We start from the raw sequence: 25,404 nt of genomic DNA on the forward strand, positions 1-25,404 counted from the left end.
TCACAAAACATCGCGAGAAGTGAAGAAAACGTGATTTCAGGGGTTTAAACTTTTTTTTTTTTACTCCGCGCGTCAGCAGGATAAAAACATAGACATTAATAAAGAGACATTTAATAATGTCTATGGGATAAACCCATATACTGTATATAAAGATAAACTGACAACACCACAATACAAGAACTGGAAAATCAGAAGGCAACTAAAACCAGATATTTACTGGAGAAGTTCAGTGTAAGATTATAATTTACCTATCTGTTTAAGTGTTTTTATTTATTTATTTATTTATTATTATTTTTGTGGATGTGTGTGTGTGTGTGTGTGTGTATGTGTAGATATCTGAATGTATAGAATATACACTGACTGGATTGCTACAATCTCAAAACCCCAAAATGTGTTGCACTACTCCTACTTCTTATTTTAAGTTAAGTTCTACAAGGATGCACCCTTTTTATCCTGTTTTTATTGTTGTTTTGTTCCCTATCAATCCCTATACAATCATTTATATACCCCTGACACTGAGTTCATTTGTATATATGTCCTAAAAAAAAAAAAAAAAAAAAAAAAAAAAAAAAAAAAAAAAAAGATTTATTCAAACAATTAAGTAAATATATTAAACAGATAAAACATCCATCAAACGCACCTATAATTTTTAACAAGCTCTGGTCTGTCCTGGGATGAGCTCTGTCAGGTTCACATCAAAAATCTTTAAAAAAAATAGCACTACTGCCTATATTTGTAATTCTTGTTGCATTGGACTTCTTCTTTTATTGTGTCTACCATTTAATTTTTTTTCTATTTCTATGGACCTGGATTCTGTGTCCTTAATAAAGCTTGAATTGAATTTTAATAAAATGTTTCTTCTTGCAAAATGTTTTATGTAACATTTGAAATCTATTTTACATCCTTGTTTCAGGAGTTTTTAAATATGAATAAACCTTAAAACACTAATTAAAAAATGTAAAATAGTAAGATGGTAGTAAACTTTTACACGAGTATTTCGTTTGTTAACACTTTATTTAGGGGAGTTATGTTTACTCCTTAATCGGCCTTTCTTTTCACACTTCCTTGATTTTTGTTTTCCTACTATTCCTTTACATTTTACAAATATATGTCCATCTGTGATTAATTATGTAATTATGTAGTCTGTGATTAAAATAAAGTAGAGGTGCAAAAGCAGAGAATGAAAGTAAGAACCAGACTGAGAATGAATGAATGAACAACTAACCAGCCTAGTTTGTCAGCTGACTAGTGGATCACCACCAATCAAATTAGCGCCACCGTATCGCACATGCGCAGTTTACCATGAACCTACAGTTGACATGAGACGATCAGTGTTGCCAGGTTCGCTTATTATAAGCGACTTTGGACTTTTTTTTTTTTTTTTTTTTGTAAAAATCATCAGTCGCGGGTTGCGTTTTTTGGGGGTTTGTTTTCAAAACACTGGTTGCTTATTAGGGCTTAATTTATTCCCTGTATGAACCGGTCTTAAATCTTTCTCACTTATTCACATTTATGTGAAAAGCATCACACAGTAGTTTATCAATTTTCTATAAACTATATATATATATATATATATATATATATATATATATATATATATATATATATATGTGTGTGTGTGTGTGTGTGTGTGTGTGTGTGTGTGTGTGTGCTTTTTTTTTTTTTTTTTTTTTTTTTTAATTTTATTTATTTCTATTTCTCTGAGCGGGCAGGTCGCTTCTTTTGAGCTTGTTTTCATGCAGCTGGTTGCTTGTTTTTCTCACAAGGTCTGGCAACACAGGAACGATACACGACTTTGCCGGATGGTAGCTTGATAACGTGGTTAGCCAGCTTTAAGTTGAAACAAATGGTGTCAGTTTAAAAGCAACCTCAAAATTTAAGATAAAAACTCTTGTTTGACCCTCCCACAAATTACACACAGGTAAGAGATTTTTCGTGCTTTGGTCACAGTGAGAGCTAACTGCAAAGCTAATATAGATGGGAATTAGCTTGACCGCTAACAGGAACTGTACAGTAATGTTACCGTACAACGGTTTTGTTTATTAAGTTTGCCGGAAGGGTGAACAGCAGTAGTGTTTTAATTCTGTTTAAAGCATCTGAAGACCTTTCAGATTCTGGAAATCTGTACTTATCTTACTATGTAGCTACTATACAACTCATTAGGACAAGTGCGCATGCGTTATTTTGTAGTTTCAGCTCAGTTTAATTACTATTTATTTATAAAAGATTTATATGAAGTCGTGATTGCTTTCCATTTCAATGCTGAGTTATTTAGGGAGATACGATACAATAGTTGTAAAATGTATCCTTAGATTTATGTGATTGAGAACAGTGACATATTGGTATTGGTGCAATTTTAAAGTCAGACAAACATCACAAATCAATTATGCTATTATGTGAAACCCTGTGGAATTGGCTCAGCTGGACTGATTGTTAAATCACCATCATCGTTACATTTTTAAAACTTGTATTTAAAAAAAAAAAAATCATAAAAATAATTTCATAATGTCAAATAAAAATGAAAGTATAATCTTATTGACTTGTAATAATGACTTCTTTCTATGATTAGGGGCATACAGACTCGAATACCAAACATCTCTGACATAGTTTCACCTACTTGCACAGTTTTGGGGAAATTAAAGTGACATCAGGGGGTCAAAAACCATTAAAGCATGTGTGCTGGGCTTGTTTTCATTATAATGATAATTATAATAATCTAATTAGTAGGCCTCCACGGCTCCTTAAGTTGAATATTTTAGACTTCTTCCACCTTGAAACTATCCTGGCTTCCCAGGGGGCAGTGTAGTCAGTGAATGTGATACCTGGAAAGATAATAATTATTTTTCACCCTAACCCTAACAGTGTTTTTGGAAAGTGTAATGTAAATAGTCATCTCCTGTTTCAGCTGATGCTATTATAAACAGAACTGCTGTTTACACATTTGCTTTCACAATTTGTATTGAAAAAGAAATGCAGTTGAACAAAGCATTGTGTGTGTTTTAGTTCCCATTTACATGACCAAAACACATAGAATTATACTTAATCGTTGATAATATTTTTGATGGCTCTGTAAAACAAGTAACTTGAATCAGGCCGTTAAATGGTACAACATTTAACATAGAAGAAATTTTTTTTTCAGATTATTGTTTTTTTTTTTTTTTTACTTTCATGGTGTTTTATGTGGAAGTTGGCATCAGTCTTGACACTATTTGAAAGAGTACAGAAGTAGTTTGAAAGTCAACAACATTGAACAGGGCCATACTAGAAGAACAACAGGTTTTGAAACCGTAAAGGTTTTTGAAACAATAATGTTGAGCACGTGTGGATGTTCAGAACATCTTTTTCAGCACGTGTGCTTAAATTTTGACTTTTTAAAAAAAAAAAAAAATTTTATGAGACTCCACAAGAAACTGCTCATTATTTAACCTTAATGGCAACTGATTTTTCATTTAGTTTATCAGAGCTGTGCTAAAAAGAGGCGGGGAGTTCTCATTGCATAAGTAGTAAAATAAGGTTGTTCAGTTTAGTTTTTTTCAAATGAGCATTATCAGTGATTTAGTTTAAACTGTTTTGTGACTATCAATTTTTTCCACATAGGATTCCTGTGTAATGTACCCCACCTCTAACCTGCTAATTTTTGGCTCCAGCTTCCTATGACCTTGAATTGTTCTATGGAGTATAGAAAATGGTTGAATGAGTACCGGTAATACATAAATCTGTTGTTTTTGAAGTGTACGACAGCCTGACATAGTTAATTTTTGTTATTCCTTAACAGTATGAAATTCTGTCTGTCACAATGCGTGGGGCGGGACATTAAATACAACATGTCAGTTTGGGAGTTGGCATAGATGAAGTGATAGTAAAGCCTGTTTTGTGTAGATTAGGCCTCATTAATGTTTGCGGAGACTTTAGGGAAGTTGGGTGAATATGTAATTAAGTGATGTGGTTTCTTGGTAAATCCAATTTTACAACATTTGGTAAAGTCAAAATGAATCTTGGGTGATGACACAAGCTGATACTTCCTTGTAGTGATTTTTTTTTTTTTAAGGACTGAGTGTGTAAAGTCAAACACAATCCCATACTTCTGTCTTAGTGAAGGAAATATTTTTTCAGATTATTGTTTGGGTTTTTTTTCATTTATTTTTTTACTTTCATGGTGCTTTATATAGTAGTTGGCATCAGTCTTGACACTGGTGGAATGAGTACAGAAGTAGTTTGAAAGTCTACAACAGTAAACAGGGTCAGAAGAAGAACAGCACATTCCAGCATGTCACACAAAACAAAGATAAACACAGGTTGTAGACCAAATAGTCATGCTTGAATAGTCTGGGCAAGCTCCTTCTATGGAGACTAACAAGAATTATGTTCAAGTGTAGTATTCAAGTGTCATCATTTACTTCTCACTTAAGAAGACCAATTTGGAAATGCCTCAAGACACTGCTGGTACAAAATAACGTGAGAAGAGTCTGTATGTACAATAAAACTGTGAATGCATATGACTGCAGACAGGTTTAACGAAAAAAGAGCAGACCTGAATGAGTGCGTTGGTGCGGTTTAAATGCATGTAGAAGAAAAATGAAGGTATTCATGGTATGTTGTCTGTACCTGCAGCCAGGTACAAAGGCAGTCAACTGAACTCTGTGGCCTTTATCATCACAGCAGCACTGTTTAATTTGGAAAGCACATCTTTATTCTGAACCTTGCACCATAATAATAAGCTCAATAATGTTTTGCTATGAGATACAAAGATTAGAAAGAATCATATTTTTGCAGTGATGAAAAAATATGAGAGCTGCAGCAACATACAATATAGTTTAAGTCTTTCAAGTTTATGATCACAACTCTTATTGAAATTTTCATGATAAATCGTAATAATACCACATTAGGTAGTGTTAGAAAAAACTTTGTGCTTCATTTAATTCTTTTTGGAGTGTGTTTAGTAACTGTGTCTGCTGACTGTGGTCACGTGATGGCACATGATCAACAGTTCAGTCTCGCAGAACTGTGGCCTAGTAATCAGTGCCAGTCCAGAGATAAGAAGACATTGTAGCCAATCTGCATATTTTTAAAAATTATTTACTCTTTCTTCTTTTGATATTGCTTAAGCATTAATCTCAATTATTTATTTATTTTAATATATGTGCAAAATGATAAAAAAAAAAAAAAAAACTACAGTTGTTAACAAAAAACTTTCCCCAAAATGCTTATTTTAGTCAGTTAATCAGACAGAGGGAACACTGACTTTTAAGTTTTCTGTAGTTTAAATGTGGCTGCATCTTCTCATGTACTGTGTGAAAACATCCACATCTCAAGAAAACAAACATATGCAGACTTGCAGCACTAACAATGCAGAGCTCATGTTATAGAAAATCAAAGGGGGAGGGACCTGTGTGAAAGCTCAGTTTCTGAGAAAAAACCCACACTTTTTACATCATGAGAAAGAAGAACACAATCTATGCCTTTGCGTTAAAATATCTGGCGTAATTTATTTTTGCATCATGTTTCTGTACAAATTGTTCTGGTAATTATGATAAATGATAATTTTTTTTCTCTTTACTACTAATGCATCTATTGAATAATTCACATTAACTTGTGCACATTTTTAGTTGAAGGAAGTTGCACTTCAGTGGAAAAATTGACGCTTGGAAAACCTCTCCATGTGCTGCTTCAGCTTATCTTTTTCTCATGATCCCACAGTCATATGCTTAAAAAGAACAGATGCTGTGTCAGTGTTATAAAATACAGATATTTAGAGTGGAGGTATAGAGATTTATTTAAGCAATCATAAATTAGAGTGTGCATGCACACTTCTTTCAATCAGAGGGAAGGATGCACATTGTGGAAGTGAAACTTTGGTACATATTGGAGACTTGAGGCTCGTCATGACAGTGCTCATTACTGTAGTGTCCTTTGACTTACTTTTAATGTTGCTTAGTCATTAGTATGACTTGTGAAATTTAAAGTTTTTGTTTGCCGTTTTGAAGGAAAAAGGAGAACAAATTGTTGCAAAGTCATGTTGAAATTGCTTATGCTTTGTGTTTACAAAGTTCATGCTTTTCACACTGCATAACTTCTTAGCTTTATAATACAAAGAGCTGCTTCCTCTGTGAATATTATAGTCACTGTTTTACATGACAAAGAAAAAAAATGAAGCAGTCACAATATTTTATTCAGATCATATTACGACTGTTGCCTTATTACAGGGGAGGCTGATATTTATTCCTCAAGTTTCCGGGGATTCCTGAGCTTGCTCCGATGAAGGCAGAGCAAAGCGGCGACCTCCTGGAAGGTGAGCGCTTAAGATAACAGAAACATCACATTACAGCCAAGGTGCATATGTTCAGTGTTGACATTCAGAGCATGCTGTGCTGCTTTAAATCTAAAGTATCCAAATCACCACTTTACTTTTTTTTAAAGTCATAAAACATATTTTCAAGCAATCATACATTATTTATATAGCACTTTATTTAAAAAAGGGTTTACTCTTCAAAAGCCATTAACAGACTTCAAAAAACACTTGAGAAGTAGAAGGCTTTATTATGCCGGAATACACTAAAATACATTTAAAAACTAAAATACACTCAAAAAATTAAAGACTGAACACACAAAATTAAAAGGCTAAAGACACCAGAATTTAATGAATACACTAATTATAAATCAAACCAACACAAAAAAAGAAAAGTATTCTTTATGTTTCATCCTAGAGTATATTTAGCTTGGTCATCAAGTTTCTTCTGACAACTTGAGAAACTAAATGCTATAAATGTGTGTCAGTCTGTCAATGAAGGAGGAGCTTTGTGTTTTATTAAAATCCTGTATCACATGTTTGCTGTGTGTGCTGGCTTTACTCCTCCCTGTGGGTAATTTTTAGAGGCACGAAGCCAGGATGTCACTGCGACATTAAATGTTCCGAGAAAAAAAAGAAAAGGTAGTCGTATAAAAGCAGTGTCATTCTTAGGCAACAGTGGACTTTAGGACCAGCAGTGAGTTGGACATGAAGGGGGGGAATAAGGAACAGTCCAGACTCAGTGAGTAACAGACTTCATTTATATACTTTAACAAATAATTATAGATTTGTCTGCCATTTTAAACAGCAATTATGGGTCAAAGGAATAGTTTTTGTTTAAAGTAATCCTTTATTTGGTTTCATAACATGTGCGAGCTAAGTCCCTGTGTTTAAGATGTGACTAATGGGTGGTTAATTAGTGGTTACCTCTTACTGTGTTTAGACATCTCTGTTAAAGTCTTATATTAAATCACTTGTGTAGCAGTTTGGGAATAAACATCAAGTTGTTGTAATCACAGATATTTCCTTGCCATAGATTCAAAATGTTATTGCTATAAAGAAATGCTAAACATGTTTTACTGAAACAAAATTGGAAAAAAGGTATGAATAATCAGATTTGGATTTTTAAAGATATTAAAGCTTGAAGTGAAGACTTTAGTGTGAAATAAATGGAAAGCATCAGATGAAAAGGCTGTTGAGTAAGCCTTGTTTAGCAAACTTCACATTGATAAATTAAACGGCCTCACTGCTTCTTATCAAAGTCTCTGATTATGTCAGGCTCTCTGAGACAAATATTCAGATAATGCAAGGCTAACAGTTTATAGTGGTGAATTTCCACATCCTTAAAGTTATGTGAAATGTTTTGTCAGCCATACAGAAATAGATCAAAATCAGAACGTCAAACTTTTAGTTTAGTTTTTTTTTTATTCTGCATCATTGGAACATAGACATACAGCAGTGATGCCTCCCAGAAACTTCCAGAAAGACATACCTTTGACTAACAAGAACTCGTGTGCTTTTCTTAGATGAGTCCCAGCAGGAGAATGGGGTCCAGACAAACCATTACAGCACCATCTCTCCTCCTTCCTCACCTGTGGCCCAGGAGGAACCCTTCTCCACATACTTTGAGGAGAAGGTGCCCATTCCAGAGAGTGTCAACCAGGTACCATTTGCAAACAGCGTTTATAAGAAAAAAAAATTGGTTGAGATTTTTTTTAAATGTTTGTTTTGTTTTTATTTATTCTTTTTTTTTTTTTTTTTTCAAATATAATCCTCTTTTTGTTTTTGCTCAGGTATTCAGTTTTCGTAAACTCTGGGCCTTCACTGGACCGGGGTTTTTGATGAGCATCGCTTACTTGGATCCAGGGAACATTGAGTCAGACCTGCAGTCTGGAGCTAAAGCTGGCTTTAAGGTGATAAAGAAAAATGCAAACATGGCTGCTTTATGTTGGGTTTTTTTTTCTCCACCATTCAAAGTTGTTATTGTTATTTTTCCTGGGAGAAATTATAAATATTTTCACTGCTTAATCTCAATGTCTTATTGTTTGAAAGCTACAGTTTCTTATTTATGGTCAAACTTTGTTTGCTATGTGGTGTTCTGTTTTTGGACACATAATGAAATCATTTTATGCAATAAAGTTTTTCACTTCATTTAAGTGTAACTATTATGTGCATTTCAGGCTAATTTATTTTTTATTCCTGAGACCAGAAGGGCTGGGATTGATCGAGTTATTGTCACAAATGGCTTTATTTACTTCAGACCGACCCTCTCCGTAGGCTGTCAGATCAGCCTGCGGGCAAAACGAGTGGATTGAGACTCTTCTGCATTAAGCCCCGCCTCCCGCCACTGCTCTACATCGGGAGCGCGCACCGCAACTGCTTTCGCCGTCATTGTAACATCTCATAAACAGAAGGATTAGGCTAATATGAACTAAATAAAAAAACAAAACACAATGTCAACACATAGCATACAGCCCTACATGTTGGAACCTGAATCAGAGCCTGAAAACGAAGTGGAAAACAGCAAGCCACAGCAACGAATGCAGCAGGATGTCTCTCTTTGGTAAACTCACCAGCCATCGTTGGAAATAACTTTATCCGACGTTTTCCACCTGCCTGATGTATTTGTACATGCCCTTGTTAACCAGTAGAAGGTAACCAATCACCGAACCTTATCCCCCGGGACGTCACAAGGATTTCCAAGTAGAAAAAACTCTCTAAAACGACGCGTTTTTCATCGCTATGGAAACCGAAAGGAGAGCGTGCTGGAACTCAAACTCAAACATGCGTTTAGGTGATAAAAAAAAAAAGTGCCGTTCACATGTCTGATGAGGATTCAACACTTAACACTGTAGAAAGCTGAGAAAACTCCAAATACCATAATAGCACCCCTTTAAAGCATGCTACTCAAGAATGCAAGCATTTTTCTTTGTTTTGTTTTCATCTGTAAATATTATCATTGTAACACTTGCAAGAAATACCAGTTTTTAAAATTTGTTTTATTACCAAAATGTTACTTGTATACGATATATGGACTGATTTTAAGTTTCTGTCACAGCTCTTGTGGGTGCTCTTTGGAGCCACCGTCATCGGGTTGCTGTTGCAGAGATTGGCTGCACGTCTCGGGGTCGTCACAGGGATGCACCTGGCTGAAGTCTGCAATCGCCAGTATCCCACAGTGAGCGTCCCTCTAACTCACCTGAAATCCATTTTCCTTGTTATTCATTAGCTATACCTTTATTATTTAGCAATACCATGCCTTTTTGTTTCACAAACAAGAAAGATTAGTCTGATTAAATTTTTTTTTTTTCTTTTCAGATTCCTCGGATCATCCTTTGGTTAATGGTTGAGCTGGCAATTATTGGCTCAGACATGCAGGAGGTCATTGGTTGTGCCATAGCTTTCAACCTCCTCTCTGTGGGCAGGTAATGTTCTTTTCAGTAAAAAAGTAAAGTCAAACACTTTTACAGATTTATTGTATCTATACAATAACTATTATACATAAAGGTTATATTGGTTTTATTCTGCTTTACATCCAGGATCCCACTGTGGGCAGGAGTTCTCATCACAATCACAGACACATTTGTGTTCCTGTTTTTAGACAAATATGGTATGTAATTCACCCAACAGATTTTCTGCCTCTAACTGAGTGATATTTGTGTGTTCACTGATTCATTTTTTTATATGTCTGTGTAGGTCTGAGGAAACTTGAAGCATTCTTTGGCTTCTTGATCACTGTGATGGCTATCAGTTTTGGCTATGAGGTAAGGTTCCTTCACAGTTAAAACAGATTCTCATGTGTGTTTCATGGCTGCTTTAGACTTAACGTTGTCTTCCTTTAGTATGTGCTGGTGAAACCAGACCAAGGGGAGCTCCTCAAGGGGATGTTTCTACCCTATTGTGCCGACTGCGGACCTGTTCAGTTGGAGCAAGCGGTGGGAATTGTGGGTGCAGTCATCATGCCCCACAACATCTACTTGCACTCAGCATTGGTCAAGGTTAGAGATGTTTATTTAATAAGATTCAAGAGGCAACTTGATTTTTGCAATTTTATATGACTGTTGCATTAAAATGTCCTGAAAAAAACAGCCTGATTAGTTGAAAGGAAATATTTTAATGAGAAAGAGAACATGGAGGTAAAAGCTGTGTGGTTTTTCTGTTTATTTCCTCCAGTCTCGGGATGTAGATCGCAAAAATAAGAAGGAAGTGAAGGAAGCCAACAAATATTTCTTTATCGAGTCCTCTATCGCCCTCTTTGTCTCCTTCCTCATCAACGTCTTCGTAGTCGCAGTCTTTGCTCAAGCCTTTTACAATAAAACCAACATGGAGGTGGTGAGTAGACAGCATCCTCTGCTGTTTATTGTGAACAAATGTTAGTTCTTTTGCAGTTTAGTGAAGTGATTTTTTTTTTTTTTTATTAAACACATTGGCACACAATAAAAATCTGTTCTTGTTTTGTTTTAGTTTTTTTTTTTTGCTAATTTTGTTGTTGCAGAACGCTGAGTGCAACGCAACCGGCAGCACTCACACAGATTTGTTCCCTCTCAACAACGGCACTCTGGAGGTGGACATTTACAAAGGGGTATATGTCATTACATCAACGATAAACTCTCATTCTTTAGATTATTGTAAAGCCAGAGCAGCTCATAGTCTGAAATCTCTCCAGCCTGAACATATTTTCAGCATATATTTAATAATTGGTTATAAAAAAAATTATGTCAGCGCAATGTTTCTTTTTAAGAGTTTATCTCCATGTTTTCATTACTTTGCTGGATCAATTCTGTTGTCATGCATTTGTGCAACATCGTTCTTGTCCATCCATATAATTGATAAGGAGATGAGTAATCAGATCATTTTATTGTTCTGTTCCAGGGAGTGGTCCTGGGTTGTTTTTTTGGACCAGCAGCTCTCTACATCTGGGCTATTGGGATTCTTGCAGCTGGTCAGAGCTCTACCATGACAGGAACTTACTCTGGGCAGTTTGTGATGGAGGTAAGAATCCTTGCTGGTTGCTTGCTGTTCAGTGTGAATTTGACTGAAAATCAAAGATCCTCCTAAATGTTTACACTTGCATCATTTTTGTGATCTTCGCTAAGGGTTTCCTGAACCTGCGGTGGTCTCGTTTTGCTCGGGTGCTGCTGACCCGTTCCATTGCCATCACGCCTACTCTGCTCGTAGCCATTTTTCAGGATGTTCAGCATCTGACTGGAATGAACGACTTCCTCAATGTGCTTCAAAGCATGCAGGTCAGGATGTTTTTCTGAGACGAATATGCTTATCAGTTGCACAAAGGATTTTTAAAAAAGTTTCTCTCATTTCTCTTCTCATCCAACAGCTTCCATTTGCTCTAATCCCAATTCTAACCTTCACCAGTCTGACTTCCATAATGGACGACTTTGCTAATGGGCTGTAAGTGAAATACATGTTTTTAAGTTGATATCTTCTCCTGAGGATTTATATAAATGAGGTTCAATTAAACACAACACTATTAATCCCAAATGGAAATATACTGATTGAGAGACTCGAGTAAAAACTACATCAATTATATAGGAGCTAATTTGTTTAACTGTTTTCCTCTTTGTTGCTGTTAGAGGGCGCTGTATTGTTACCTGGGCATGAGACACATATAGGGCGAACGCGTTACAGGGCGCGAGTAGACATAGTTTGTATGCCACAAAATTATGTATGTAATCAGAGTGGAAATCAATTACAGTGACGCGGCAGGTCAAACCTACTCTTGGGCCGAGCAATCTAAGTAGGTTTGTTTAGACTTAGCTCCTTCAACATTATATTGTTAACAGACTGATTAGTTCGGTATACCAGTAAGCATTTTTGCTCTCGCAGTTAGTTTTGTCTATTAGTCTGAAGTAGGTATTTTGGAAGGATCTACTTTTGTCCTTGCTTCTCTTTCCACAAAGTGTCAGAAAGTAAGTCACTTCCAGCAGTCACAACTCACCTTTCGCTGCAGGAAATCTCAATATTTAGGGAAAAGATACGACAAAGTATAAGCAAGAGTTGATATAATTTAGTAAACAAGTTTTTTTCCAAATACAAAATCACATGAGACTAAACTCAGATGATGATGTTTTTTGAATATGTCTAGTCATTAGTTCAGCATTTCAGCAGAGGAAGTGAAAGGTGTGACATCCAGTTGAACAGTTTGTTTTAACAAAATGTACTTTATCTGCTCAGGACCGTCACATGACTCTTCCCAGATCTTTGGATTTGATGTTGCATATTAGAAAACTTTAGTTCGTTTTTGTTTTTGCACAAACCAAAAGTGCCAACTAGGGATTTACTCGGTGTGACTGACAACTGTAACTGTAGCTGTAAAACATTGAAGACAACTGTATTCCCAGATATTTTCTGCCAGTAAATCTCACTGAATGCAAAGATAGAAAAGAAGCACATTATTTTGCAATGGTCTGATGAGGTATCTGTTCTTCAAGGTTTTGGAAGATCTCAGGAGGCATCGTCATCTTGGTGGTTTGTGCAATCAACATGTACTTTGTGATTGTTTACGTGACGGCGCTGAACAGCGTGCTGCTCTACGTTCTTTCTGCTCTTCTCTCTGTGGGATATCTGTGCTTTGTAGGCTACCTGGTGAGTTTATGTAAAAGACTGTTTAGAAACTTACATTTGTGATTCTCATAAAAAACAAGTTTTTATAACTTGATGACTGATCTACACTTGGATGCCTTATTTGTTAGCATCAGGGACAAACAAAAAAGTGTTAAGAAATAGAATTATCATTTATTAATGAAGGTGTGAATCGTTTTCAGTAAAGAGAAAAGCACTCTATCATATCTCTGACATGTAAATGTGAGCTGATATGACAGTAAAATAAAGTTCCTTGAATCTATTTTAATGCATGATAATAATAACCTTAAAACAAGACATTTGTCCCAGTTTGAGGTTTTAATATAAATAAAACTATTTTTCCTTATTGCTTTCCTCTGTTTATTAGCATATAATTGTCTAAACTTGAATTCATTAAACTTTACATTTCTTTTTAAGAGGAAACAGTAAAATTCAAACAAGTGCAAATAACATAAGATTTTAATACATGGGAAAAAAGATTTGCTTCAACTCCTGTTAGTACTGTAATATGTTACAAAAGTGCTGTATTATATCTTGACCTCTTGCTCTTTTGCTGTTGTGTGCAGGCATGGCACTGTCTGATTGCCTTGGGGGTTTCCTGCCTGGACTGTGGCAGCAGGGTAAGCAACCGACCTGCTGTGTTCATAGAGGAGCAGTCTGAGTACGACTCCTAGAACTCCACACCAGAGTAACCATCAGCATATCTCTTTCCTCAGGGATAATCTTGTACACAACTAGGGCTTCTCAAGATTATGTGGGATCTTGAAAGCAAATTTTTTTCACTCATATTCTGTGTTTACTTTATGTGGGGCTGGATATCAAAATTCTGCTTTTTAGGCTTGTATGGAGTCTACACCAACACAGTATAACTAAACGCTTATAATTGATGTTTAAGTCAATTTATCATAACATTTTTACATAATGTAAAGATAAAAAGTAATAAGTGTTACAATTTTTCAAGTCAGTAGATGTTCAGTGAAGATGTACATTTATAATTAAGTAAAGCAGCTTTTCACAGATACAGCTGCAATGGCATCAGCAATGTCACAAAAATGTCTTTGCCTGAGTGACATCATTATGCAACATGCAGGCACAAATCAGGCGTGTGAGCCTGAAATATGTCATCTATTCATGTTAACGACCGCCATTTTTACCAGAGCTAGACTACAGTTTCCAGTGTGCACAAGCACATGATGGCAGGAAGTTCTCCTTGCAGGAGGTCTTCTAACAGCTAAAACACTCCGTTGTGTTTCAGCAGGAAGTGCTGCAGGCAGGATACACTGCAAAAAGTGTGTTTTTTTTTTTTGTTTTGTTTTTTTAATCTGTTAATTTTGGAGCATGTTGAGGGTGAAAAGATGAAGCACCCACCAGTTCCTTAATAATGACCATTTTTGACAAATCTACTACATGCATACATACCCGTATTACCAACCATCAGGTGGAAGCTGACTGACTGGCCTTTAGAAAGTCATATTAAGCATTAGCTCTTACCCGCATGGACAGTGTAAATACTGCAGGGCATGAGGGAAAACAGCTTTGGCATTTGCCAACAGGCAGCCAAAGATCCAACAAGGTTGCTGATCTGAAAGTGTGAAGAAAAAATCAGATAATCTCTCATCGGAATGCCTCCAAGTGCGAACTGCCTGCAATACACCCACATTGCTCAAAGTAGATGAGTTAGATAGTTTGGAGAAAAGTAAACATCAGTCACAAACACAGAACTCACACTTTTTTCCACAACATGTCTTCTGGACTAAGAAACTTTCAGCTGGTTTGGCTTGTTTTCTATCCTAACCTATTACATACGAAGTTAAAGACACCAGCTGCACTAAGGGTTTGAAGCTGATATGATATTAAGTTTTCATAATGAATAAGAAAGGCAAAATAATTATAATACACAAGCAACAAAGGTTTTATTACATAAACTTGACTTTTGCCATGTGTGTCAAACAAATCATATTTCTGATATTCAATAGTTTTCATCCTTGCCGCAGTTTAGTAATTATAAAACAGTATTTCTATTTGATGGATTGTAGCTTACACAATATAGATAAAGGGGATAGGTTTCTGATAACTGGCATTGTTGCATTAATATTGTAGTTAATATTAACCGTATTACTCACCTTGCTGTATTGATACCACTGGTGGCAGTCCTTATAATTTCAATACAGTGGAGCCGCTCCTCATTAACAAAGGTTTCTTTTTAGTCTACCTCAGTGTCAACTACTGTTTCATTTTACTGTAGCATCACATCATCTGTCTGAATCACTGGATTTTTGCATTATATAGTTTAAAAATATTTATGAGAGTTTAATTGTAAAGTGATTTTTGAGATATTTTTTACTAACATGTACTAAAAAGAGCAACTTGACATCCAGCCCCAGTTGTGTGCAAAACCTCTTGGTTACAAGGTTTTTGGGTTTTTTTTTTTTCCCTCTAAATGTTCAATTCTTTTTTTTTTGTGTGGTTTTTTTTTTCCTTCTTTTATTTGTCTTAAGCGTATTCCTCTCTAACATGTTAATTAAGCTAAAGAGCCAAGTTTGGATGTTATACTCTTATTTATCTCTCTTTCTCTCTACAAAACTGCAAGTGGAGATTAGAGGAAAAAAATCATTTCCAATGTGGGCTTTCAGATTTTGTATAAGCTGTCCTGAATATTTGCATTGTTATCATTATTGTCAGAGCATCACCTTGTATTTTACGTACCAATCTCAGAATGATCCATGAAGATGATTCCTCAGTTGCACTTTAATGGCCCACTTTTGTGCAGCTGAACTGAATCGATCTGAAACCAGCAAAACTTTGTTCCTATGTGAAAGCTTATTTTAGTGCCTCAGTCGTCACAATGCTGAAGACCTCTCGCACCTGTCGTGTAAGAAACATGTTCATGTGTTCATTTATACCACGTATGTGTTGTATTTTATATTACACATAATGTTAGTAGGGGGTGGGAATACTTTCCAAAGGCCTTGAACATACCAGGAATTAATTTGATGTGCACAAGAGTCGTTTAATTTCTTTTTGGTTGTCACAGTTGTGGTGGATGTTTTCACTGTTGGTTTTATTCAGCAATGCAAGGTTTCCTTTCTCCTGATCACATTTATTTGTTTTTGTGTGTTTTAGAACTTTATGATATATTAAAACATAGATATGGATCTTGGGAATGTAAATATGCAGCACAATGGAGAGGAGCTGATTTAACATTTCATTAAAATGATATATTTAGAATAATTATAAATCCCATGAAAGAGAGGGGAAATAGATGCAGAAAGTCAAGTTTATTTACATATCCCATGATAACGAGTTGGTCTGTTCGAGCTTTACCTGCATCCCACAGTTTCCAGTTTGTGATTGAATCACTCAAAATGAAAGAAAGTCCAGTAAGATTTAGTCAAATATAAATATGAACAGATATATTTAATGTTGCAATTCAGTCCTCTGCATTTGCTGGAGGTATTTGACTGTAACTTTTTTATGCCACAAGATAATATTAGTTTTTCTTGCTTTGATTTACATTTTTCGTCGCATTTGTGTTATATTTCTGTTTGATTTTAAAGCAGATTTAATTCAAATGTTTCATTTGCAGGTCAAAATAAAGGTTACATGACCTGCTTTTTTTATTGGGGGGATATTTAATAAAGCAATAAAAAAAAATCCATTTTTGAAAAACAATAATATTGATGTTTTAATATCATCTGCCAGCTGTAAAGAGCCATTACTTCCAGTTGTACGTACCTACAGGTGTGTTATAGTCCGTTCTCAGTCAGCCTTCATACGGCGTTTTTTGAGTCAAACTCATCAGACTGAATTAATTAACTGTTCAATAGCAGCTGCACAATATGGAAATCACTATTTCATTTATATCTAGCAGTTTATATATCTTGACTGTGAAGTTCGGGAATCATTGATGTTGCTTAGCAGAATTAAATCGATTGGGCACCTGTTCAAAGGATTGTGTATCTGTTTCACTTGTTAACACTGAAAAGCTTTGTTTTTGTTTGTTTATTTGTCTGTTTCTTTAGTTTGGCATAATTTCAATGTCTGATGGAGTTCATTTAGTACCAAGCAGAGAGTGGAGAATTAAGCAGTGAAGACAAGGCTGCTGCTTTTCTATTTCCTTCTGGGATCAATAAAGTAATCTTATTTAATTTCATGTTTAAAGTTAGTATTAAAGCATTATTATCATTTAAATGAGCAATATCCCAGTGAAATGTACATTTTCACAGGGAAGGTGAAAATGTGCAACATTGTTCTCTGAAAACGATCAGATTTCAGATTCGTTCAGTAGTTTATCTGCAATGACCATGTCAAGTACTGCTGAAGGTCTTGTTTTTATTTAGAATTCTCATCACTTTTTAAGGAAATTTTACCAAGATTTTCAAGTTACCGTGAATTCATACACTGTCATATGAATACCTCACACACACAGAAGAACGACAAACTCATATTTTAAGTGTTAAAAAGAAAACTTAAACAGTTGTGATGTCATGTGATTATTTTAACTCTGCTCTTTGAGACTGAATGAAAATCTGTCTGTTCTTTGCTGCTGGATGAAGCACACAATGTGTCCAAATAAAAACAGATTATGGATATATGGATATTTGTTGGAGTCTTCTGTCTGAATGTTTCGGTAATGACCTGTGATGTTAATAGGTTTATAATGTAAGTCTCTATAGAAACCAGTATATGGTGTCAATTTAAGACTAAAAAACAAAGTTTTTGAAGTTGTTTTTGAATAAAAAACAAACAGACAATGCCCTCACTACCCCCCTTGGTAGTGGGTAGACAACATGATAGAGAGGGAAAAGAGTATTTGAGGGTCTGACTAGGTATGAAAATGGGAAGGAGGTTAGAAAGGTAAGGAGGAACAAGGTGGTTTGTAGTGGTATTTTGAGGTGACTGTGATGTGTGATGAGAAGCCTTTGGAGCTCCTGCTAGACTGGTATAATGGGAGAAAGGTGTCCTGATGTTGATGTGATTTGATGAATCCTCTACAAGTTGAAGAACTATCAATGAAAGGTGTAAGACTGGGATTTGGCCAAAGCAGATTAGTACCTAGCAGTAACACTTCTGTTTCATCACTCTTGAATTTGAGAAAGTTGAGAGCAAAGCAGAACTTAACTTTGTGGAGATACTGAATGAAGGTTGGATTGGGTTTGGAGGGGAAGTGGAGCCGGATGTCAACTGGCAGGAATGGAAACTGATATAAGATATGGCCAAGGGGAAGTCTAAATGATGCATAACGGGGGGCCCCAGGAGGGAACCCTGGGGCACACCTGTGGTGACTGGGAGGAATGAAAAAAGAAACTATTTCAGCTGAATAAACAGAAGATTTAAACCACATGAGGGAAGTATGTGTGATGTCAATACTGGGAAGTCTGTCCAGAAGACTGGTGAAATAATGTTGAAGGCAGCACTCAGATCCAGGAAGAGGAGACTGGATGACATATCGGTGTCTGCTGCAAGGATTTGATTTGGAGTAATGCCATTTCGGTAGAGTGGAGAGAACAGAAGCTGAACTGGAATTACAAAGATTATTGTCAATTAGATAGTCATAAAGCTTAGATTTTTCAAAAAACGTTTTAATGGGTTGAAATATTGTAAATGGGCGGAAGTTATGATCATCTGCACCTGGTTTCTTTCACATTGCAGTGACGACAGCTGTTTTGAGGAGTGATGGAACATTTCCACTGATGAGGGAAGTCTGAATTATGTTTGTGATGAGAGAGGCCAAAGAGGAAACAGAAGTCTTAGTAAAAGTGGTTGGTAAAGGAACAAGCTGACATGTTTTTTATTTGGGAAATGTATGTAACATGAGGGGGAACAAATGCTGAAAGTGACTGTGAAGGGGGGAGGGAAATATGGAAAAATATTTGTATATGTTTATATAATAAGTTGACTGTGGACACTTATTTTGACAGAAAAATTTATATGGCGGTATTACAGAAGTAATAGAATAATATGTGTGAAGAAGGAGGGTGTGAAATTTCTGAAGATGAGAACAAGTTTGTAGAGTCTCCAATATTAAAACTAATTACACCAGATTTAGCTTGTAGGATAGTCAGACATGTATGCATGGATGGTCCTAAAATATTCACCTGTCTGCTGCAAAATAATAGCAGAATTATGTAAAACATATTTAATGAAAATACCATTAACTTGCCTGACTATACAAATTGTTTACTGTTACACACAAATATATAAAACCCATGAACATATCATTTACCTTTGACATAAAATATACTGATTGAAGATTGAGGTGTTACATAGACATGGAACATACTAGTAAGACATTTATACCTGTAATATACATTTAAAATGTGTTTGCATTGGAATGTAAATTCATTAATTCAACTTTGTTGGGCCACATGACAGACTTTGGCAGCACGGTCTCATGCTCAGCAGTACAAATGCTCTTTTTTCCAAGACTTTCCGGCTTTATGTGAGGAAAGTCGAATTTGGAATGTCACATTTTTAGCTAAGGTGAGAACCTCCGATTAATCTGTGATTAAAATACAACTGAACTGGGAAAACTATCAGTCTTTTCTTTATTTTACAGCTAATCAAACCATTACATTAATTGTGATATTTTGCTTTTCTTTTATACAAATTGTATTAAATTCAATTCAGCTTTATTTGCATGGCGCCACTTCAGAACGATGTCATCTTAGGGCACTGTACAGACACATAAATTCAAGCCAAGTCATAATAAAATGTTTGCATCAGGAAGTTGCCAAACAGAAAAGTACAAACCCTTGATGTTGTTTTTATCTTGTGTTTTTCTACATCTATCCTAATAAATTGTGATTGAATGAAACTTGGATTAACATATAAAGAGAAGAACAAACAGTCTTAATTTTTCTAAATGTGTGCAATGATGTATTGTGGAGCTTTTTTAATTATGATAGGGATTGTTAGGACTTTAAAATTTCCTTATGGGTTGCAAAAAGATCATGCAAAATCTTTATATTGTTCTGATATATTGTTCTGTTTTAATATAATTTGGTTGATTGATGTGCTCCTCTGGACCAATAAAATCACACTGTGCTGATTTATGAGACAATTTAGCAGTCTGAACATTCATCTCTCTTATGAGAACCTTAACAATTTCTTATAAAACCTCTGTATTGCTCTCTTTCAGATACAAAGTGGACTTTCCCGTCACACAGACATTTACTTACTGAATGACATGGATTCTGAATCACTGGCTGAGAGATGAACGAACACTTGGAGTGGCTGCTGTGAACTGTGCTTGACAGTGGACTGACCAGCAAACTGAACCAAGGGACCACTGAAGCTTGGCCAGTATGATTTCATCTTCACCTCGTGGTGCCTAACATGTTTGAAGTGTCCTTACAGTGCACCTAGAGACAGGTAAAATCATTGACAGATGGTTGGTATGGCAAATGTGTCGCCATACTGTTGATATTAACAAGTCACAGCGGAAATAGTTGAATATGTGAGTTCCAGACGTAGATATGTCTGTAGCACTACTGTGGCACACTGATAACATTCACCTTATAACTTATGTAAGGAAAAGCCAGTGATAATTTCCAACAGATACAACAAAAATAGAATAACTTTTTCCATTCAGAAATAAACTAATTATGCCTAAATACAGTTATAATAACTGATAAGTCATAAACACAGTTGCATACTAATTTAGGTTTATGTTTCAGTCATTAAAATGTGCATCATGCCACATGTAAGGGCTGTTAATTTGTATTTTCTATGTATTTACATTTTAAACCTTCATCTTCTATTTAATCTAGAAAAAAAAAGTTTTCTTCTGACATCCATACAGCAAAAAACACAAACCTGAGTCCTTTTAACCCATAACGTATGTCACAATCTGTTCCCAGGCTTTATGTTTTTGTTGGGGACCAATCAGATTACCATTATTGCACTTCTTATTAAGATCAAATATTGAATTAGGCAATAATATTAGACTTGTGTAATTGACTGATAATAATATATTGAACTTGTATAAACTTCCTGATAACATATTAGGTATTTATGTGTGATTGATCACACTTCTCCCCATGTTTTATACAGCATAAGAGGTGACAGTTTTATGTCACCCTCTTTTTGTTACAGATATGCATAATATTTTTGAAAAATAAAAATCCTATTTAATGCTGGAGTACAAGCTGATACTTTTATTTTTGAGAGTGGTTAAAAAGCTTTGATGCTTTATTCTTCGTCAGATTAACTGCTGCAATACTTTTTCTGTCTGGACCACTCTGTTTTAGCCCCCGTTTTTTAAGGCTCATAACCTGAGAGACCCAGTCCGCTGTGATTGGCCAGAAATTGGGGGGTACGAGGCAGCTGTTCTTTCATTGTAATTGTAGTGTCAACCTTCCCTTAATGCAGGTATCATATAATTGTATACCTTTCCTGTAACACTGATGGAAAGCCGCAAACCTAAAAAAAAGAAACAACAAAAAAAAAAAAACTTTTAGTCATATATTGTTTGTGGTAAGAAATTTGTCTGTTTATCCAAAGATAAGATCATTGTATGTTATTGCAATAAAACTATGGTTCAACAACTTGACAGTGGTTCATTAATGCTATAAATTATGAACAGATAATATGGCAGCAGATACTTACTACACAATTCATTCAGAACATGATCACATTCCCACCTCGTTCTCAGAATTTTCCACCAGAAATCTGCAGCCGACTCTACAATTGGTCAGGATTGAATGCACTATTAAGTTTCCAGTCAGTTCCCACATCTCTTGTTAATATTTCCCACCACATTAGAGTTCACTTATTTGTCCTCCTCTTTTATTTTTTATTTTATTTTTCTTTATTTAATGTGTGGCCCTGCGATGGACTGGCGAGCTGTCCAGGGTGTACCCTGCCTGTCGCCCAAAGCCAGCTGGGATAGGCTCCAGCTTCCCGCAACCCTGAATCGGATAAAGCGGTTGAGAAAATGAATGAATGAATTTATTTAATGTTCATTTCTGTTCAGCTGAGGTTAGTTTGCTTTAAGATGTATTTATATGCTTTTCTGATTTTCTATTATCTTGGTTTTGTTTAGCTTCTGTATCTGGAAAATGAGATTGCTTTAAGTTTGCCAACTTTGTGCAGATGTGCCATGTGGGAATCATGCCATTTCTGAAAGGTTGTGAAGGAGAAACGTACAGCTGAGGTGAACTAGTGAAGTTACAGGAAATGTTACGTCAATGACCGCAGTGGGTTTGATGTTGCTACAACACTGAAAATAAACATTGGCCATTGGAATCGGGTGTATATGTGGTGTAAGGTCAAACTGTATAAAACATGAAATATTTTACTATCTAAATGTCAGAGACAATGTTTGGTTTCACAATGAAAGAATAGGAAATTTCTCTTACTGTGATACTTTGATGCCTGCCTTCTGTTGCAGTTTGGTAACTAATTTATTAGCATCTCTTTAAAAAGAAAATAAAAATATTCCAGATGTTTCTTTTGACCAGATGTCCTGCTTTTCTCCTGTCGTACATCATCATTTCTGTGCAGACAATCAGTGTCTCCTGTGCCCGCCAATGTGTCGCATGAGTTGGATTGCTACAGAATTTTTTTTAAGGTGTCATAAAAGTAATAACCTGCTGATTAAAGCTGACTTTTGGCAATCTGATGCATCATTAACTTAACATGCTTTAACAAGTTTATTGAATTATAAAGTTGCCAAACATGTTTAGGTGACAAGATAAGATACAAGGTACACAAACAAATTAAACAGTAAGTTAACAAAGGTATGTCTGCAGATAAATACAATAAATTGCTCAGTTGTATAGATAAATAACTGAATAAAAACAATTAAAAGATAAGATACATCATTTTTATTACTAATTAATTAGTTTCAGGAAAAAGTTCTAAATAACGATATTTATGTATTTTATAGCAATAATAGATATTTTATATAAGAAGTTAAACCAATTAAAAGACGGATTAAAACTTGAGAGTTGATCAATCAAATATCTGTAAATATTGAATCGTTCAACGCTTCCTTCGTGGATCGCCATGGTAACCATTGACATCATATGGTAACAGCAGAGCTGCTGGAATCTTCCTGACCACGTGGGGTCGCTGTCCGGGCATCCCTCGAGCTCCACATCCCGTTGCTACGTCACCACATTTCACCACATGCAGTGGAGCGGCGTGAAAAAGCGTAAAGTTTGGTGTCCGGAACACTGCCAGAGGCATGTAAGTTGAATGAGAAGTTATCAAAAGTGTGTTTTCGCATCTTCATGTCCATCTTGTTTGTGAAAAAATATACATATTTAGCGTTCTACTGTGACTGAGAGTTTATTGGATGATAACTTACTACCTGCTGCTAGTTGCTGTATCAAGCCTGTAATGTGCTGAAATATTTTCGTTTAGACGCAAAATGAGGGAAACAACTATCCTGATCGCGTCGTGTGTGGTGGTGTGCCTCCTCCTGAGCTTCAGCCAGGCTGCCAGACAAGGACAGGACGTCAGATGCGGAGGTGTGTGTTTGTGTGTGTGTGCGTGTGTCTTCTTCATTCAGTTGTCTCCCCACTCTCAACAAATGTTCTTACGTTTCTGTCTTTTTCTGCTTCCTCAGCCTGCAGGGCTCTGGTTGATGAGATGGAGTGGGCTATCTCCCAGATAGATCCCAAGAAAATGATCCAGACAGGGTCCTTTAGGATCAATCCAGACGGCAGTCAGTCCATCAGAGAGGTGAGGCTGCAGCTCCCCAGCCACGTAGTATACATCTGTCCATCCCACTGTGAAGGCTGCTCCCCTAAACCAATGCTGTCCTAATGAATACATGTTGTTTAAAACAGGGTTTAAACTTTAATAGATATAAACAGTCTGGTTCAGGGATCAGTGCTATCACTGTAGCCAAAAGCAAAAAAGGTTGTTTAGAAGGTATTCAGTGATCGTTTTGGTGGGCTGCCTCCAGATTCCCCTGGCTCGCTCGGAGGGAAACCTTCTGGAGCTGATGGAAAGTGTTTGTGAGAGGATGGAAGACTATGGTGAGCGCACAGATCCTTCCACAAACAGGAAGTCTTACATCAGGGTCAAGTCTCGGACTGGTGAAGCCATGGACCTCTCAGAGGCCTCGCTGGACTCAAGAGTTACATCCAGTTTAAAATATGCAGTGAGTTCAGATCTTCTTTGTTGCTCTCTGACAATGACTTCTATAGAAGTCCAAAACAATACTTTCAATTTGTCAACAGGTTATTTTCTAACTATTTACTATTTGTCTAGTGTGAGACAATTGTTGAACACCATGAAGATGAAATCATTGAGTTCTTCGCTCATGAAACGGATAACGTCAAAGACAAACTCTGCAGCAAGAGAACAGGTACGATGTAACTCATCTTGCAATACTTGTAGTGCTTTTTTAAAAAAATTTTTTTTTTTTTTACACAATTTGTAATGTTCTGCCGTGGCTTTGTAATGTAATCAAATATTCTCCTGTTTTTGTGTGTTCTTTAGACCTGTGTGACCACGCTCTAAACATCCCCCATGATGAGCTCTAAAATCCTCTGACCTGCAGAAAGGGAGACATTTGGTGCTGTGATATTGTTAGTTTTCACTCCTCAACTATTTATGGCAGGGTGGTAATGCAAGATGTACACAAATCCTTCAGTAGAATATGTACAAACATGACAATCCATATGCAGTTAAAAATAAGTTACCATTTTTAGTGTTGTGTTACCTGTTGGTCACCTGCTCATGTACTGTAAGTTATGTTTGTCCATATTCTGTCTGTTATGTGAAGGCTCATGTCTTTTGCTTTAAATGTTCCCCATTGGATTAAATTGAAGCTGTGAAACGGCAAAGTTAAATTAAACTTCCCTGTTGAGCTAGGCTTTCTAACATCAGGTTAAATGCATAGATATCGTCCGTACTTTAGTCCATATTCATGTACGATGAAAACTGCAGATATCTGTCAGTTAGTATCAATGAATCAATGCCATGCCATTGTATGCTTTTAGCTGGAGCTTTTGAAGATAGTTTTATAAAGCTCTCTCGTATTTAGTTCCAAATTTGCAGGATTAAGTGGTGCAAAATTGTTTCTGTTTGGATGTTCCTTTAAGTCCAGCTGAAATTCTGCAATGTATATGAGAAATGTGGAATTAAGTTTCACAGCTGTGAAAACACTAGCGTGCCTTCATCATCAGATGTTTCACAGATAATGTTTTTTTCTTCTGAATGGCAGATGAGCACTGAGCTAAGTGTGTACATGTAAATCTTGCACTTGAACTGTGTATTAGGCATATTTTACTGTTATAAAGTAAGTCACCTAAATTTAATTAGTTCTTCTATTGCCTTCATTTCCCTTCTAGTGTTTATCTAGTTTACAGACAGGCACTAAAAAGTTCTCATTTTTATTTTTGGAAGTAAAATCAGGTTTTTTTTGTTTAGATATATTCATTGAGATCCATGTAAAGTTAAGATCACCTGGCAGTGAAACAAATCTTGTGTAACCCCACCAGAGTGTGGTGTAACAGCAAGCCTTGTAACGCACCCAGGTGGCATGTTTCATGTCTTTG

At 35.9% G+C, this 25,404-nt stretch overlaps 2 protein-coding genes across 3 annotated transcripts; both read left to right on the top strand.

The window, feature by feature from the left end:
* Positions 1 to 1,783: 1,783 nt before the first annotated feature.
* On the top strand, positions 1,784 to 22,249 carry LOC306757849 (natural resistance-associated macrophage protein 2-like). Of its 2 annotated transcripts, XM_079243017.1 has the most exons (17): positions 1,784 to 1,921; positions 6,204 to 6,289; positions 7,813 to 7,949; positions 8,080 to 8,199; positions 9,345 to 9,464; positions 9,605 to 9,711; positions 9,826 to 9,896; positions 9,983 to 10,050; positions 10,129 to 10,284; positions 10,460 to 10,618; positions 10,782 to 10,868; positions 11,159 to 11,278; positions 11,383 to 11,532; positions 11,622 to 11,695; positions 12,736 to 12,889; positions 13,453 to 13,506; positions 20,028 to 22,249. In XM_079243017.1, the coding sequence occupies exons 2-17, from the start codon at positions 6,256 to 6,258 to the stop codon at positions 20,103 to 20,105; spliced, it is 1,689 nt and encodes a 562-aa protein (XP_079099143.1). In that variant the 5' UTR covers positions 1,784 to 1,921; positions 6,204 to 6,255; the 3' UTR covers positions 20,106 to 22,249. The 2 variants fall into 2 exon arrangements, with proteins under 2 accessions (XP_079099143.1, XP_079099144.1); XM_079243018.1 differs by lacking the exons at positions 1,784 to 1,921; positions 6,204 to 6,289 and adding an exon at positions 7,018 to 7,028.
* Positions 22,250 to 23,001: 752 nt separating this feature from the next.
* On the top strand, positions 23,002 to 25,404 carry cnpy2 (canopy FGF signaling regulator 2). Its single transcript, XM_079241798.1, has 6 exons — positions 23,002 to 23,080; positions 23,258 to 23,364; positions 23,463 to 23,578; positions 23,805 to 24,002; positions 24,113 to 24,209; positions 24,344 to 25,404. Exons 2-6 carry the CDS (start codon positions 23,265 to 23,267, stop codon positions 24,385 to 24,387), a joined length of 555 nt encoding a protein of 184 aa, XP_079097924.1. The 5' UTR covers positions 23,002 to 23,080; positions 23,258 to 23,264; the 3' UTR covers positions 24,388 to 25,404.

Source organism: Telmatherina bonti, assembly GCF_933228915.1.
Source record: "Telmatherina bonti genome assembly, chromosome: 6".
Taxonomy (NCBI): Eukaryota; Metazoa; Chordata; class Actinopteri; order Atheriniformes; family Telmatherinidae; genus Telmatherina; species Telmatherina bonti.

Coding starts and splice junctions, on each gene's coding strand:
- LOC306757849 (XM_079243017.1), top strand. CDS start 6,256: ATGAAGGCAGAGCAAAGCGGCGACCTCCTGGAAG. Junction 9,712..9,825: donor AACCTCCTCTCTGTGGGCAG/GTAATGTTCTTT, acceptor CTTTACATCCAG/GATCCCACTGTGGGCAGGAG. Junction 13,507..20,027: donor GCCTGGACTGTGGCAGCAGG/GTAAGCAACCGA, acceptor GCTCTCTTTCAG/ATACAAAGTGGACTTTCCCG.
- cnpy2 (XM_079241798.1), top strand. CDS start 23,265: ATGAGGGAAACAACTATCCTGATCGCGTCGTGTGTGGTGGTGTGCCTC. Junction 23,365..23,462: donor ACAGGACGTCAGATGCGGAG/GTGTGTGTTTGT, acceptor CTGCTTCCTCAG/CCTGCAGGGCTCTGGTTGAT. Junction 24,003..24,112: donor CATCCAGTTTAAAATATGCA/GTGAGTTCAGAT, acceptor CTATTTGTCTAG/TGTGAGACAATTGTTGAACA.